Raw genomic sequence first — 13,260 nt, 5'->3', positions numbered from 1 at the left:
TGAATTACTAAAAACTATACCTTTCCAAATGCTGGGACTGGAGCTCGGTGTAGAGTGCGTATTATGTGAGGCATTGGGTTTCATGTCCCATGCTAAAACCAAGCTCCTCCCAAGCCCAGTAAGATCCTTAGTGGCATACAGGCTATGAAAACAATCAAACAAGAACTAGGTATGTAGGCAGTACTGTTGTCTGTATTATTAAGATACCTGAGACATTGGCATTGTCAGCCCTTTATTCAATCTTATGCGTTTCTGGTATGATGCATTGTCTACACATTAACTTTTCACACAGGTTCAGATTTGTTATATGGCTAAGAACTCATTTAACCTTTTATTCCCCCTCCCCTTGAGACACTCAAGGACAGGACCAGACTGGCTTTGAACTCTGCACTTTCCTGCCTCTGCTTCTTGAGTACTGTGATTAAAGGTACACACCATGCCCCGTTCCCCCTCCCTTTGATAAAAATTCGTGTGTGTGTGTGTGTGTGTGCATGTGTGGTACATGTGAATTTGCATGCATGCTGAGGTCAGAGAGGGATACCAAGAGTCATCTATTATTGTCTTTGTCTTGAAATAATGTCACAGGACACTTACACAGTGAGCTCCCAGGATCCACTCTGCCTCTTCACCAATGCTGGCGATACAGGCACACACAACCATGCAAGCAGCTTTTACATGTTTTGGGGTATATATTCAAATTCTCATGCTTTTAGGACAAATACTCTTACCCACTGAGACATCTCCCATTCATCCCCCCCCCCCGCCTTTTTCCCTGAAGGATTTCTACACATAGCTGACATACTTTAAATTTCTATTTTTCTTCTTGGGGTGTGTGTGTGTACATTTTTACTATGTAGTCCAAGCTACCCTCAAACTCCCAATCCTTCAGTTTCCTGAGTGCCTGGGATGCTGCCATGCACTACCAAGTTTCTTAAAGATGAATATGACAACACAGTAGGGCAGGGCACTAAAGTCTCAGACATCTTCCTATTTCTTCTCATTCAATTTTTGTACTTTGTCTGGGCTGCCTTCCAATTGAAACCTATATACACATTCTTTCACATGTAACTCATTAGAGCTCAAGCTAGACTCACTGATTTCTGAGAATCCTGCAATATCTGTTACACCTGTGAGATTAAAAATAAAACTCCTAGAAGAGGGGTCACTCGTGGTGCAGATTGTTCGTAATCTTGTCATTCCTCATAATGAAATTTTAGACACTTTTCTTCTTTAAACATGAGTCTTGTTAACATACACTTTATTAAATGGAAGATGCTCCTGACAAACAGAACTTAATAAGCACAAATGAAATAAGACTTTATCGTAATGAAAAATATGTATACCACAATCACAAATGGAATTAAACAAAATAGGCCTTTATGATGCTGGGTCCGGGTCCAGACATGCTCATGAGCCAACTTCTTGTTCTTTTCTCTCTCTCTCTCTCTCTCTCTCTCTCTCTCTCTCTTTTATTTTTTGCTCTGTTGGAGTTTATTCTGTATTATACTCCACCAACCCAGGAAGCACATTTACTTGTCGCTTTAAATGATCTCTTTTAGTTCTTTATAATCCCATTCTAGTTTTGATCTTTTTATTTTATACATATACAACTGTATTTTCACAAATGCATAGTAGAAAACATAGTCTCACTTCCCCTGAGCTACTACAATGCTTGACTGAGTATGGTCATGTACTTAAATCAGAGTTTTAGCCTTTATGGAACCCATTATAGGAGAGCACACAAGATGAGTCACATATCCCCACCTCATGCAACTTATGGAAGTTAGCCCTCTCTGACTCATGCATAGTTCACTCATTTATGAAGCAAGATGTCATGATTAGACTTGGGCCCTCAACTCAAGATCTCTCAGGTTTATCTAAAAATAAGTAAAAACCAAATGATACAAACTGTTGGAATCACAGTACACCACTAATGCACAGATCTTTTCCAGGGACATCTGTTTCCTAGTCTTCCACGCTGTGTGGCTCTCACAAGAACATCAAAAGCAGAGCGTTCCTGTGTTGTTTAAGAATCCCTGGCATTCTCAGTGGGGACCAACTAGACTTCATCCTCCCCTCATGAGTAAGCCCAGAGAATGTAAGGTGATGGAGCTCTGTGATCTTTAACCTCAACATTCCACTCACTATCGAGTATCTATATATCGTACCTGTATCACTGATCTGTTAATTTCCTATAAACAATGATTAGCCCAATACTCAAGTACACAGTCAACCCTAACCACTCTGTTATCGCATATCCTCTGTTTCCAAGTATGGAAGTACACTGGGCCCCATTTTTCACCCAAATGAAATCTTAAGATTTGTAGTTGCTGTTCTTTGTCAGGTATGGCCAACAAACACTTGGACATCTGCTGCTGACTTCTGAGGATATTTAACAAAAGGCTGCTTGCTTTTCAGTGCTAGGGATAGATCACAAGACACATCTAACCTTCTGAGACAAAGATGTAAAGTTATATAGAATATACATAAAGCTACGGCACTCATTGCCTCAGCACACCAATATTACTATGGTAGTTTGAATGGTGATAGGCTAGGACTTCTAATTTGTTTATTCAGTCTTTTCAGAAGTCAATCACAACTAGTTACAATTTCTCTTGTGCTTGACAAGCTGTAAAATGCCTAGAAAGGTCACTTAGTATCAGTATCAGGGACATTAAAGCTCTAAGGTGGGAGGATATTTCCCTTGTTTCTACTCTATTATACCACCGGTCCAAACAAAAATGTTCCTACACATGCATACACCCAGAATAACCATGTATATCCGTTCAAATGTGGTCAAGCCTACTTCATGAAACTGCTTGTGGTTTAAGGTTTTCAAAAATTGGTTCTGGGAAAACAAGGCCACAGGGAACTACCTATATCTCCGCAGAACAAAAAATGAGAGGGAAGGGCTAACTGCTACATTTGTTTGTCCTTGGCCCCATAATGGCTCTCATGTGCTGGGATTCCCATCTGATGAGAAGAAATGACTCGGAGGTCATGGATAGACCTCACGGTCCACTGTGAAAGCTCTTGAAGGACCTTCAGGCCCCATAGCTTCTTCTCAAAGAGGCCACCATCTCCAACAGCAACAGGCGTCCCATCAACCTCATTTTCAGGGATCTTCTGTTCCAGCAGCACCATTAACTCCTCTAGCTGGTAGGCAAAGGCAGAAACCTGGAGCAGAAGAGTATGTATTGCCTGATGGAAGTCACCTTCAGCTGGGGTGAAATGCACCCTCTGGTCTTCTAAAAGCTTGGCCAACATCCTGTGGAAGGTACGGTAAGCCTGGAGGTTCTCTTGGAGTCGCTCTGCCTCAGTCAGCTCACTCCAGCGATCAGTGCTTGCCACTGGCACGCCATCCACAGAATCCAGGTTGATGTTTTTATTCAGGCCCTGATGCTTCAGCTGGCCAAGGACAGAGTAAAACATATGTTCCATTATCATCTCAATCCCATTCTCCAATCACAAACACTTCTGTAGCCAATGATCCAAGTTGTAAATAGAAACCCTTCATTTGGGGAGCCATGATCTTGCAGCGCTACCTTAACTTCACTCTCCCCAATGTCCACTCTCACAGTGAGATCAACCCTTTACAATACAATAGGAACTGGCTTTAATAGGGTAACCATTAGTCTTATAAATGGCAAGGCTTTTCAAGTTACCAGTTCTCAGAGAACATAAATTTGTAACTGTACCAGAGGCTTGGAATATTATCATAGCAGGCCTTTAGATGGAGGCCTTTCATGATAAAACAAGTCAAGAACTGCATGGTTAATTTAACATTTTCACAAAACTCTAGTGAATATCCTAGGGAATCTTTTTAGTTACAGGTATACTTCTGATGTAGAAAATTAAAACGTACATAGGTAGCTTATACTGTTCAGAGGGAAACTAAACTTTCTCTAAAATCCCATAAGGTTCTTCCTAATCCTACAACCCTTTTATTTACAAAGCTCAAAAATCTTATGAAGAACCAAAACTTAAAGTCTACTGTCTATTCTGATAAGGTTCAGAAAAAAGGCAACCAAATATTCCATCTTCTCACTCAAAAGACCTGTCTCAAGATAGTTAAGGTTACATGAGTTTTCTCAAAGGAGAAGCCATGCCAAATTATAGGTGTTTAATATATGAATGACCATTAAGACTAGAGCTTTCATAACTGGTTATGGGGTTGGAACATGATGGTTAAGAGTTGAACTAGAAGAGTTAAAAACAGACAACAGCAAAATAGACAACTTACGTAAGATTCCATAAGAGCAGTCAGGTCTGAGCGAATCTTCCTTGCTAGCCAGATAGAACGGCTACAGAGGTCCCGGCGGTGCAGGGTCAGAGGTGAATTCTCTGCAAAAGCCATCCCCTAAATCAACTGTCCCAGGAAACAAGTGAGCTGGTTTGCTTCTGTCTTCACAGGGCCAAATAAGAAATGTGACTCCCACAGACTAACTCCACTGGGCATTCTCTAATGGGATTGTGCACCCCCATCCCCACCCCCTGCCTGACTCAGAGGTGGCAGCAAATTCCTGGCTGTGGATTTTTGTGCCTGTGGAATCAAAGAGCCCTTTTAATCAGTCTTTTTCCCCCCACAGTGTCTGCCTCCATCTCTCTCCTCCACTCAGTATTCAGCACTTGTTTTTATGTCATTGTTTTGCTTTTGTACTTAGCAACAAGGTCACTATCACACTAATCCTCATGACACCCACCCCTGCCTAATATAGTCTGTTATTTACACATACAATCTGTTGATTTTATTCTGCTTTCTACAGCCTAAATTTTTCTTTAGCATGGCAAAGTATATTATTAAGTGCCATTTATCAAATGGGTCAGATAATATGCTCCAATATTTAAACTTCATGATTCTTATATTAATTCTGGGCTAAATATTAGTATTTTTTGGAGGTAAAAGTGTTCTCATTTGACATAAAAAACTTTCCTCAAAGAAGTTAATCCAATAAACTAGACTTGTGTTCCTACACTGGTCTTTGGGTTTATTCTCCCCCTTCCAAATTTATGACTTCTTTGTACAGCTTCTGTTTTGTGCAAGAGACAAAGACTATGTGATGCAGGCCTTTTGTAGCATCTTTCCATTCCTATCCCTTATAAGGTTAAACTTGTTTATAATTAGCTAAAGGAGCATCTCTAATCTCAATCATGGAGCCTTCCTAGTAGCTACAGGATGTGAAAGGCACTGTTTAGGCCTGTTCTCTCCCAAAGGAAACACCCAACCCTACTTGGTAACATTTCTCAGGCAGTTTTACTCAAGTGACAACATGCTTCTTTTTCTTCCCAGTCCCAGTCATACTCCATGCTAACAAGAGAATGAACAAGGTTTTGAAGTGAGGACAAAAAGAGTTAAAAGGTGCTTACAGAGCTTTCATTCTATTGTACTGTAGTCACTGGGTGATGCTATTGCCTGAAGTTTCCAAGTTTCGTCCTCAAATGGGTCAGTGACTGTCCTTATTTCATATCAGATGTTGCCAAGAAGTTCAAATATAGACCATCTCAGGAACGAATTGACATAGGCAAACAATAAATGAGGAATGACTGCCACTGAACTTTTAATCAAAATTAGACTACGTTTTCTTTTTTAAATTCTAACTTGACATGGGTATTAAAAGCGTTGTCAAGAAGCACTAATGTTAAATGCAACCAAGGTTCTGTCATTATCAGAGTAAACTGTACTTCACAGTATCTTTAATAACCTCAAACAAGCAACTGAAACACCCATTTGGAGTCTGCCAAATACAGAGCTACGAGGCATCTCAGCATTAGAACCGCTACCCAACTTTCAATAAAGAGCAAATAGCAGCATACAAAAGCCTACCCTGGAGGCATCTGTTTTCTTCATTTAACAGCATCAACTGTTTTACTCTTGGATGACTAACTCAGTACAACCAAGGAAGACAAGCTTCCAGGAAGACAACTTTTATTTTTTTCTTTACATACTTATTTTGAATATGATTACCTAGATTAAGAGGAAACAAGATTTTTAAAAGCAAAGTATCCCTTTTATTATAATTTTTTTTACATAACTTTTAAACCTAGATCAAGTAACCACCTATCTCTCATCACAGGAAAAGGGTCGGTCCTGCATATTTCAACAGGCAAAAAAAGCTTTTAGGAAATATAACTGCCCCATTACAATGTTCTGATTTTCTTGAGTATATGGAAAATTGGAAGAAAGACAGGAGCGAAACTGTTCTGTAGCAAGGCTGTAAGACCTCACTTAGGTTGGTGGTAGAGTTCACAATCTTCCTCCGAACAGGTGCGAGGGAGGTCCAAGTGCTCTATGACGATGTTTTCTGTGCTCATTCCCAGGACTCCCAGCCAGTGTCCGACTAAACCCTGTAAAATGTGTAAGGGTCTAATTATGCAAAAATATGCCAGCAAGGAGTATGCACAACTCCCAGAAATAACGAATAATTATCACAACTATATCCATAAAATTTGGAATTGCCAATTGAAAATGGAGGTATGACTAGTTATTTAAAAGATAATAAGATATGATTATGAAATATCTATAAATTTTTAAGATTAAAAGGACTCTAAAGGACAATTAAATGAGTGGCATGGGAATAAAGGAATTGGTAATGGTGCTTAGTTTGCTCATATAGACTTTTACTATGCTAGCACTTGTTCTCAAAAGAAAAAAATAAAGTTCATGAAAAATATTTTAAAATTTATTGCAAACTGCTACAATAATTTATTGTCAGCAAACGGTAGCTATGAAGATGACCCAAGTCCCCTTTTCGCCCCCTCCCCCAAATGAGAGGACAGGAAGTTTCTAATTATTATAACTAGTTGCTTTCGTGGGGAGGGGAGTGAGGTACAGAAAAGAACGTATTTCTCCCCGTCCCAGAAAGAAGAGATGTTTACAATGCAGTCTGCTTTTCTGTGGGTGGCTATATTTGATGAGTAACCACTCTAATGAAATCAGTCTAATGTGAAAAGCCAAGGCTAAGTGTAGGATACAGAGATTAGGTAGAGAAACAGTATCACGTAGAGCAACTCTGCTGCAGTCCCATCTATAATTGCTCTTGCAGTATTTCCAAATCTGTGTACCAACGCACCCAAGTCAATGCACATTTCAAATCAATGCAACAAAGTCAAACTGTGGGGCAGGAAAGCCTATCTTTATGCCTTCTCTCCCCTGATAGGGGAAGGATGGCAAATCTGCAACACTTTAGAGGAAACAATAATGTGTTTAAGACTGTTCCTGTAGGTGTCTTCCGCCCTCCTCCCCGGCATCCCAACCAGTGACCTTGGTGGGTGTACAGTAAGCGTCTTTCAGAGATGACATTTTTTGGGGAAAAAAAAATTAAGCAGAGAAAATTTGATAAACTCCATAGCTTTAGTGTTTGTGAAAAACAAGCTGTTCCTTATTTTGTTCCCAGACTCTTAATTTTCCCAACAGTCATCATGTATTTCTGGTAACTGGCCAGGTCTTCAATGGCAGATTCTGAAGCACACAGGGAGGAACTGCATTCCTAATTCTCAAAAAAGTGAGCTCAATGCTCAATTAGGGTTTTAGTCTTCTGAGAGGTATAAGCATGTAAAAACACAATCTGCGTCTCCCAATGACAGTGATAATCCACAATGCACTAAAAATCCCTACTCCAAGGAAAATAGATAATTTGGGGACAGCCAAAGATATTATCACACAGATTTTTTACCTTTGCTTTTGTCTATTCAAACTTTGTTCCTTCTACAGAAGAAATATGACACACCAGTTTTCTCTAAACCCAAACTCTAGAACTCTTAATTTTGTCCTTCATGAATGACAGGGTCTGGTCTTCCACTAATCAAGAGCTGGAATAACCAATGACAAAACCAAAACCACAATCAAAACAAGGGGTTGGAATTAGGTCAGCAGGGAGATTAATGCACAGAAATGGTGAGGACAAAAAGAAAAAAAATTCACAGAAGAAAAAATCTTTTGTGATTCAGACCTTGAATAACATTCCTCATCCCTTCAAATCCTTGTGTATCTCCAAGAGCACTCTAGTTACCACAAACCCATCAACCTTCCCTAAGGCTTCCAAAAAAGCACTAGGCTACTGTAGTGATTCTGTTAGTGCTGAGGACCAGCTTTCTGTAAAGGCCACTGGAAAACTATGATTTTAGAGGCTGGCTGTGCTTCTGTAACTCTAAGCCTTGCCTTCAAAGTACCTCTTATAGGAAGGATCCCATGTCAGAATAATCTACTCTCCCAGCCCCACAAAACATAGCAACAAAGACCCACCCCCCCAAAAAAAATCAGACTTTCCATTAATAAATAAGGAATCTCAGGTTCCACAACACAAAAACACACATGTTCAAAGTGCAAATTTCTGCCATTAGCCTGGGACTTTTCTCACTGACATAGAGCCCTGTCTTACAGTCAGAAAGACTGTACATAGGGCAGTCCCCTCTTTCTTGGGAGCCTGCTTCCAAGCAATTGAGCACCATTAAGAGCCATATGGAGGTTTAGGAGGGGGGACTGAGGTGCTGGGATCCACTGAAGGGGAGGGAGGTGGTCCCCATGTATCCTTCCTTCCCCAAACCCAGTGAGTAATGGAAGAGGGTGAGATGTGTGCTGTTTTAACAGCATCCTGCTAAGGGGCTCTAAAGTGCCAAGTCAAGCTGCCAGCCTCCAGAAAATAGAATTATATAATATTTGAGGATAAGTGTTGGTTGTTGCAATGGGGAGAAGCCAGAGCCATAGGGCAGCAGTAGAGGAGAAAAGATTTAGATGATACTACTATGAGTTAAAAGCTGATCCAGAGCACATCAGTTATAGGTTGGGAAAAGGAGATCTGCTGATGAGCAGGAAGTCAGCTGCTGGCTGGAACCAAGTATACTGCTGCTTTTTCAATGACCTTTCTGGTAAAGGCAACATCAGTATTTTAAGGATAAGGGAGGGAAATTCAGGAGAGGGGGCGAAAGGAAGGAAGGGATGAGACAAAGTCTCTCTCTGTGTGAGTTGTGTGTGTGTGTGTGTGTGTGTGTGCTGTGATCCACAATGCAAAGAGCAGGCCCTTCAGTTATTTTACTAGATTTTAAATGCTTTAAATTTTTTTTGTCCTTTTTTGTCTTTTAAATACAAAGTCTGCACTGTCCCAGTGCCCAAAGTCTTCCTTTGCACTAAGGTCCAGTAGAGTCTGAATCTTCAATCAGAACCTCTGTGGTAGCACCGAGTATATCCGAGTTCATGACCAGCCCTTCAGTGCCCCCACTGCTGCCGCTTCCCACAAAGATCTTCCCGTCAGCCATAAGGCTCACCCGTTCTGTCCCACTGCAGTATGACTTTGACATCCCTTCAGCTTCTAGCAGTAGGCACTCTCCAGATGTTGAGTTTCCCAAGGGCTCAGGAAGGAGAGGAAGCCCCTGTGCATCTGCAGGTTGTGTCAGGGGCTCTGGATTAGTGCCCAAGATATCTGTGCTGGTGATGAGGGCGCCTGCATTGGCTGCCAGAGCTTCTGCAATCAGCACCTCAGGGTGGCTTTTTGCTTTGTGTGCCACTACACTGTCCTTCTTCTCAAATTTTTTGCCACAGATATTGCAAGAAAATTGGTAGAAGGAGTCTGCGTCATGCTTCTTCATGTGCCAATTAAGGGATGCCTTTTGTCGACAAGTAAATCCACAGATCTCACATCTAAAGAAAATCCAAAGGAAATGAATGATCAAGCAGAACTCTATCAAGGGCCAAGTGAGAACTGAAAAAATGTATATACATACTAATCTGTAGCACATACATTTTATGAATAGGAAACTACTAGATGGAAATCTAACTAAAAAAATTGTTTGCTTAAGAAACAGCAAAAAAGAAAATTAAAAAAAAAGAAAAAGAAAAGAAAGCGCAGTCCTATCCTCAAATATATAGGCAGTACAAACTGGGTTCTATGGCTTATTTCAAAAAAGGGGGCTGGGCTGGGTGGGAAGTGGTTAAGGCAGAATAAATTCTCAAACTAATAAGATTATCTAGTCTTTCACTTAGAAAGTCAAATAGCGGTGACAACTGAAATGTTTATAATGGACTACAAACCTCCAAGTGAGGTAAATGTACTCCTTCCTACCGAGATATTCAATAGTAAGTAAATACTCACTGTAATGGCTTCTCGCCCGTGTGAATCATTCGGTGTACTGCCAGATTGTGGGAACTCTTGAAGGCCCGAGCACAATATTCACAGATATAATCCCTCTGGTCTAAGAAGAAAAATAATGTGGTTAATGTTCTATTAAGACACCTGCTAAGTATTTTCTACAGTTTGCAGATGAGCAAGTGTTCTGGCAGTTAGTCTACAGCACACAACACCCTTTGCAATGAGTAAATACTTTGAGCAAGCTAAATTTAACAACTGAAAGTATTGTTTTGATTGTATTTTTCATCCATGCATTTAGTAGAGTAAAACTCAGCTTAAACTAATGGAAGAAGAGGCAGAAAGCCATAGCGGAGCACTGTGCTGAGCTCCTGAAGTTCAATCGAAGAGTGGGAGGAGTGAGAATATGAGCAAAGAGATCATGACCATGATGGGATACCCACTGAAACAGCTTACCTAAGCTAATGGGAGGTCACCAACTCTGGCTCGACAGGGAAGGAACCAGCATAGGACCAAACTAGGCCCTTGGAATGTGGGTGACAGTATGGCTGGGCAGACTGAGGGGCCACTAGCAGTGGCACCAGGATTTATCCCTACTGCTTGTACTGGCTTTTCGGAACCCATTCTCTTTGGAGGGATACCTTGCTCAGCCTAGATACAGTAGGGAGGGCCTTGGCCCTTCCCCAAAGCCATGTGCCTTACCCTCTCTGGGAAGTGGATGGGGGTTGGGGGAAGGAGGAGAGAGGTGGAGGGGAGGGAGTGGGAACTGGGACTGGTATGTAAAATGAATAAAAGATAGTTTGTTTTTTAAATAGAATAAAAAATCAGCTTAAAAGACAATCCTAGAAGCCAGTATTACTCTAATACCCAAGTTACATATAAACAAAAACACAAAAAATAAAACTACAGGCCAATATCCCTGATACACATAGATGCAAAATAAAATACTTGCACACTGAATACAGACACATCAAAAAGATAACCCACAATGATCAAGTTGATTTTATCACAGAGATGGAGGACTGAGTCAATATATATATAAGTAAATAAATCATAAAGGGGCTTAAAATAAAAAAAATCACCATAAGATCATCTCAGTAGACACATGAAAGTTTTTCACAAAAAAACCAAACATTTGGCTATAAAATTTAATAAAAGCATCCCAAACACAAACAGTAGAGACAAGACAGCATTTTCATGAAATTATACTGGAAAAATGAGATGCTTATAGAAATCAGGCCCATATTTACCACCTTCCACAAAAATGAACTCCAAATGTATCAAAGACCTCAGTATGAATCCTAAAACACTGACACTGCTTGAAGAAAACCTAAGATATAGGTGTAGAAAAGACTTTCTGAATATGACTCTATTTGCCCAGGAATTAACACCAACAACTGACAAGTGGCGTTCTCTTAGAGTTTTACTGCTGTGAAGAGACACCATAACCATAGCAACTCTTAAAAAGGGAGATATTTAACTGGGGCTAGCTTATAGTTCAGATTTAGTTCATTAATGCCACAGCAGAAAACATGGTGGCATGCAGGCAGATGTGGTGCTGGGGAGGTAGCTGAGAGGTCTACATCTGGCAGCACAAAGAGACAATGACTCATTCTGGCTTGAGTTGATGAGACCAGTGACACACTTCAACAATACCACATCTACCCCAACAAGGCTATACTTCCCAATAACGCCAATCCCTATGAGCCTATGGGGTCACTTTCATTCAAACCACCATAAGCGTGTCATAATATCAAAGCTTCTGTACAGCTAAGAAAACAACTGAGTGAAGAGGAATCCTACAGAGTGGGTAAGAACCTAAGCCTGCTACACATTTGACAGAGGGTAAGTATACAGAATATATAAAAAACACAAACAAAGAATCAAGAAAACAATCCATTTCAAAAAATGGGCTATGGATCTGAACAGAGTTGCAAAAGAAGAAATGAAAGCGGCTAAGAAACATCACAAAAAGTGTTCATCATCTTCAGCAACTAGTGAAATACAAATGAAAACAATTCCATCTTATCCCTGCCAGAATGACTAACAAAACAACTAACAACAAATGCTGAGTGGAGGAAGGAACCTTCATCCACTGTTATTGGGATTTGCAAACTGATGCAGACACTTTGGAAATCAGTGTGGAGAATCCTTAAAAATCTAAAAATAACTCTACCACATGGTCCAGTTATTCCACTCTGACAATGCCCAAAGGACTTGACATTCTACTCTACAGATGCTTGTTCAGTCATGTTCACTGCTGCTCTAGAGTAGCTAGGAAAACAGAACCAAACTTAAAGTCTTTCAACTGATGAATGAATAATGAAAAGTGGTACATATATACAATGCTCTATTCACTTGTGAAGAAAAATGAAATCATGAAATTTCCAAGTAAATGGATGGAACTAGAATTTATATTGAGTTGGGTAACCTGATGCAGAAAGACAAAAGTTCTCTATCACTTGTGGTTCCTATCTCCAAATCTTCAGATATCAGTACATAAACTGGAGTAACTAGGCTAGTACCAGCACTCAGGAAGCAGAGTCAGCCAGATCTCTATATTAGACTACATAGAGAGTTCCAGTCCAGCTAGGGCTACATAGCTAACCTTGCTTCAAATAACAGAAACAAAACCCACTCACACAAAAAAATCTAAGTATAAATAAAGAAAACTGGTTAGGATTTTGTGGTGGTCTGAATGAGAATAGTCCTGTGGGCTCACATATTAGAATGTCTGATTCTCAGATGGTGAACTACTTAGGAAGGATTAGGAGGTATGGCCATGCTGGAGAGAACTCACTGGGGGTTGGCTTTAAGGTTTCAAAAGCCCAAACTAGGCACAGTCTCTCTTTTGGCCTGCAACTTGTGGACTACATATGAGCTCTCAGCTACTTCCCCAGTGCCATGCTTACCTCCTGCCATGACAATGGACTAACACTCTGTCTGACCTTGTAAGCAAGCTCCCAATTAAATGCTGTTCTTTAATAAAAGAAAGCATTTTTTCTTTTTATTAAAAGAGGTGCATCGGTAATGCGGTTTTCTCATAGCAACAGAACAGTAACTATTCAGACATTAGTGCACTTTCTGTCGGTTTTATTTTTTAAAATAATTTTTTCAGATTGTCACATAAAAACAATCTAACATAAAAAAAGCCCAGATACAAACAATATGATTTTTCTAC

The 13,260-nt window shown here is 40.2% G+C and overlaps 2 protein-coding genes across 4 annotated transcripts in view; both read right to left on the bottom strand.

The window, feature by feature from the left end:
• Positions 1-1,214: 1,214 nt before the first annotated feature.
• Cntf (ciliary neurotrophic factor) lies at positions 1,215-5,852 on the bottom strand. Its single transcript, XM_041660713.1, has 3 exons — positions 5,368-5,852; positions 4,244-4,369; positions 1,215-3,408 (listed from the first exon to the last, which is right to left on the bottom strand). The coding sequence occupies exons 2-3, from the start codon at positions 4,355-4,357 to the stop codon at positions 2,920-2,922; spliced, it is 603 nt and encodes a 200-aa protein (XP_041516647.1). The 5' UTR covers positions 4,358-4,369; positions 5,368-5,852; the 3' UTR covers positions 1,215-2,919.
• A 134-nt stretch (positions 5,853-5,986) lies between these two features.
• The window catches only part of Zfp91 (ZFP91 zinc finger protein, atypical E3 ubiquitin ligase), a 30,347-nt gene continuing 23,073 nt past the window's right edge, over positions 5,987-13,260 (bottom strand). For 2 of the 3 annotated variants that reach the window (XM_041660710.1, XM_041660711.1), the window contains exons 10-11: positions 10,086-10,185; positions 6,659-9,634 (exon numbers count right to left, since the gene is read on the bottom strand). In XM_041660710.1, coding sequence (XP_041516644.1) covers positions 9,124-9,634; positions 10,086-10,185 — 611 coding nt within the window. In that variant the 3' untranslated portion in view covers positions 6,659-9,123. Of the gene's footprint in view, positions 6,346-6,658; positions 9,635-10,085; positions 10,186-13,260 lie in introns of those variants that run through there. The other variant, XM_041660712.1, reaches the window with a different exon arrangement.

This window comes from Microtus oregoni, unplaced genomic scaffold (assembly GCF_018167655.1).
Source record: "Microtus oregoni isolate MIOR12 unplaced genomic scaffold, Mior012 000012F_ref0000307, whole genome shotgun sequence".
NCBI classification, from domain to species: Eukaryota; Metazoa; Chordata; class Mammalia; order Rodentia; family Cricetidae; genus Microtus; species Microtus oregoni.
This window is presented reverse-complemented; position numbering and strand designations above follow the sequence as displayed.

Excerpts from the sequence above, each read along its gene's own strand:
- Cntf (XM_041660713.1), bottom strand. The coding sequence starts at position 4,357 with ATGGCTTTTGCAGAGAATTCACCTCTGACCCTGCACCGCCGGGACCTC. Across the intron at positions 3,409-4,243 it reads CTGCTCTTATGGAATCTTAC|CTGAAGCATCAGGGCCTGAA; the intron begins GTAAGTTGTCTA and ends GTCCTTGGCCAG.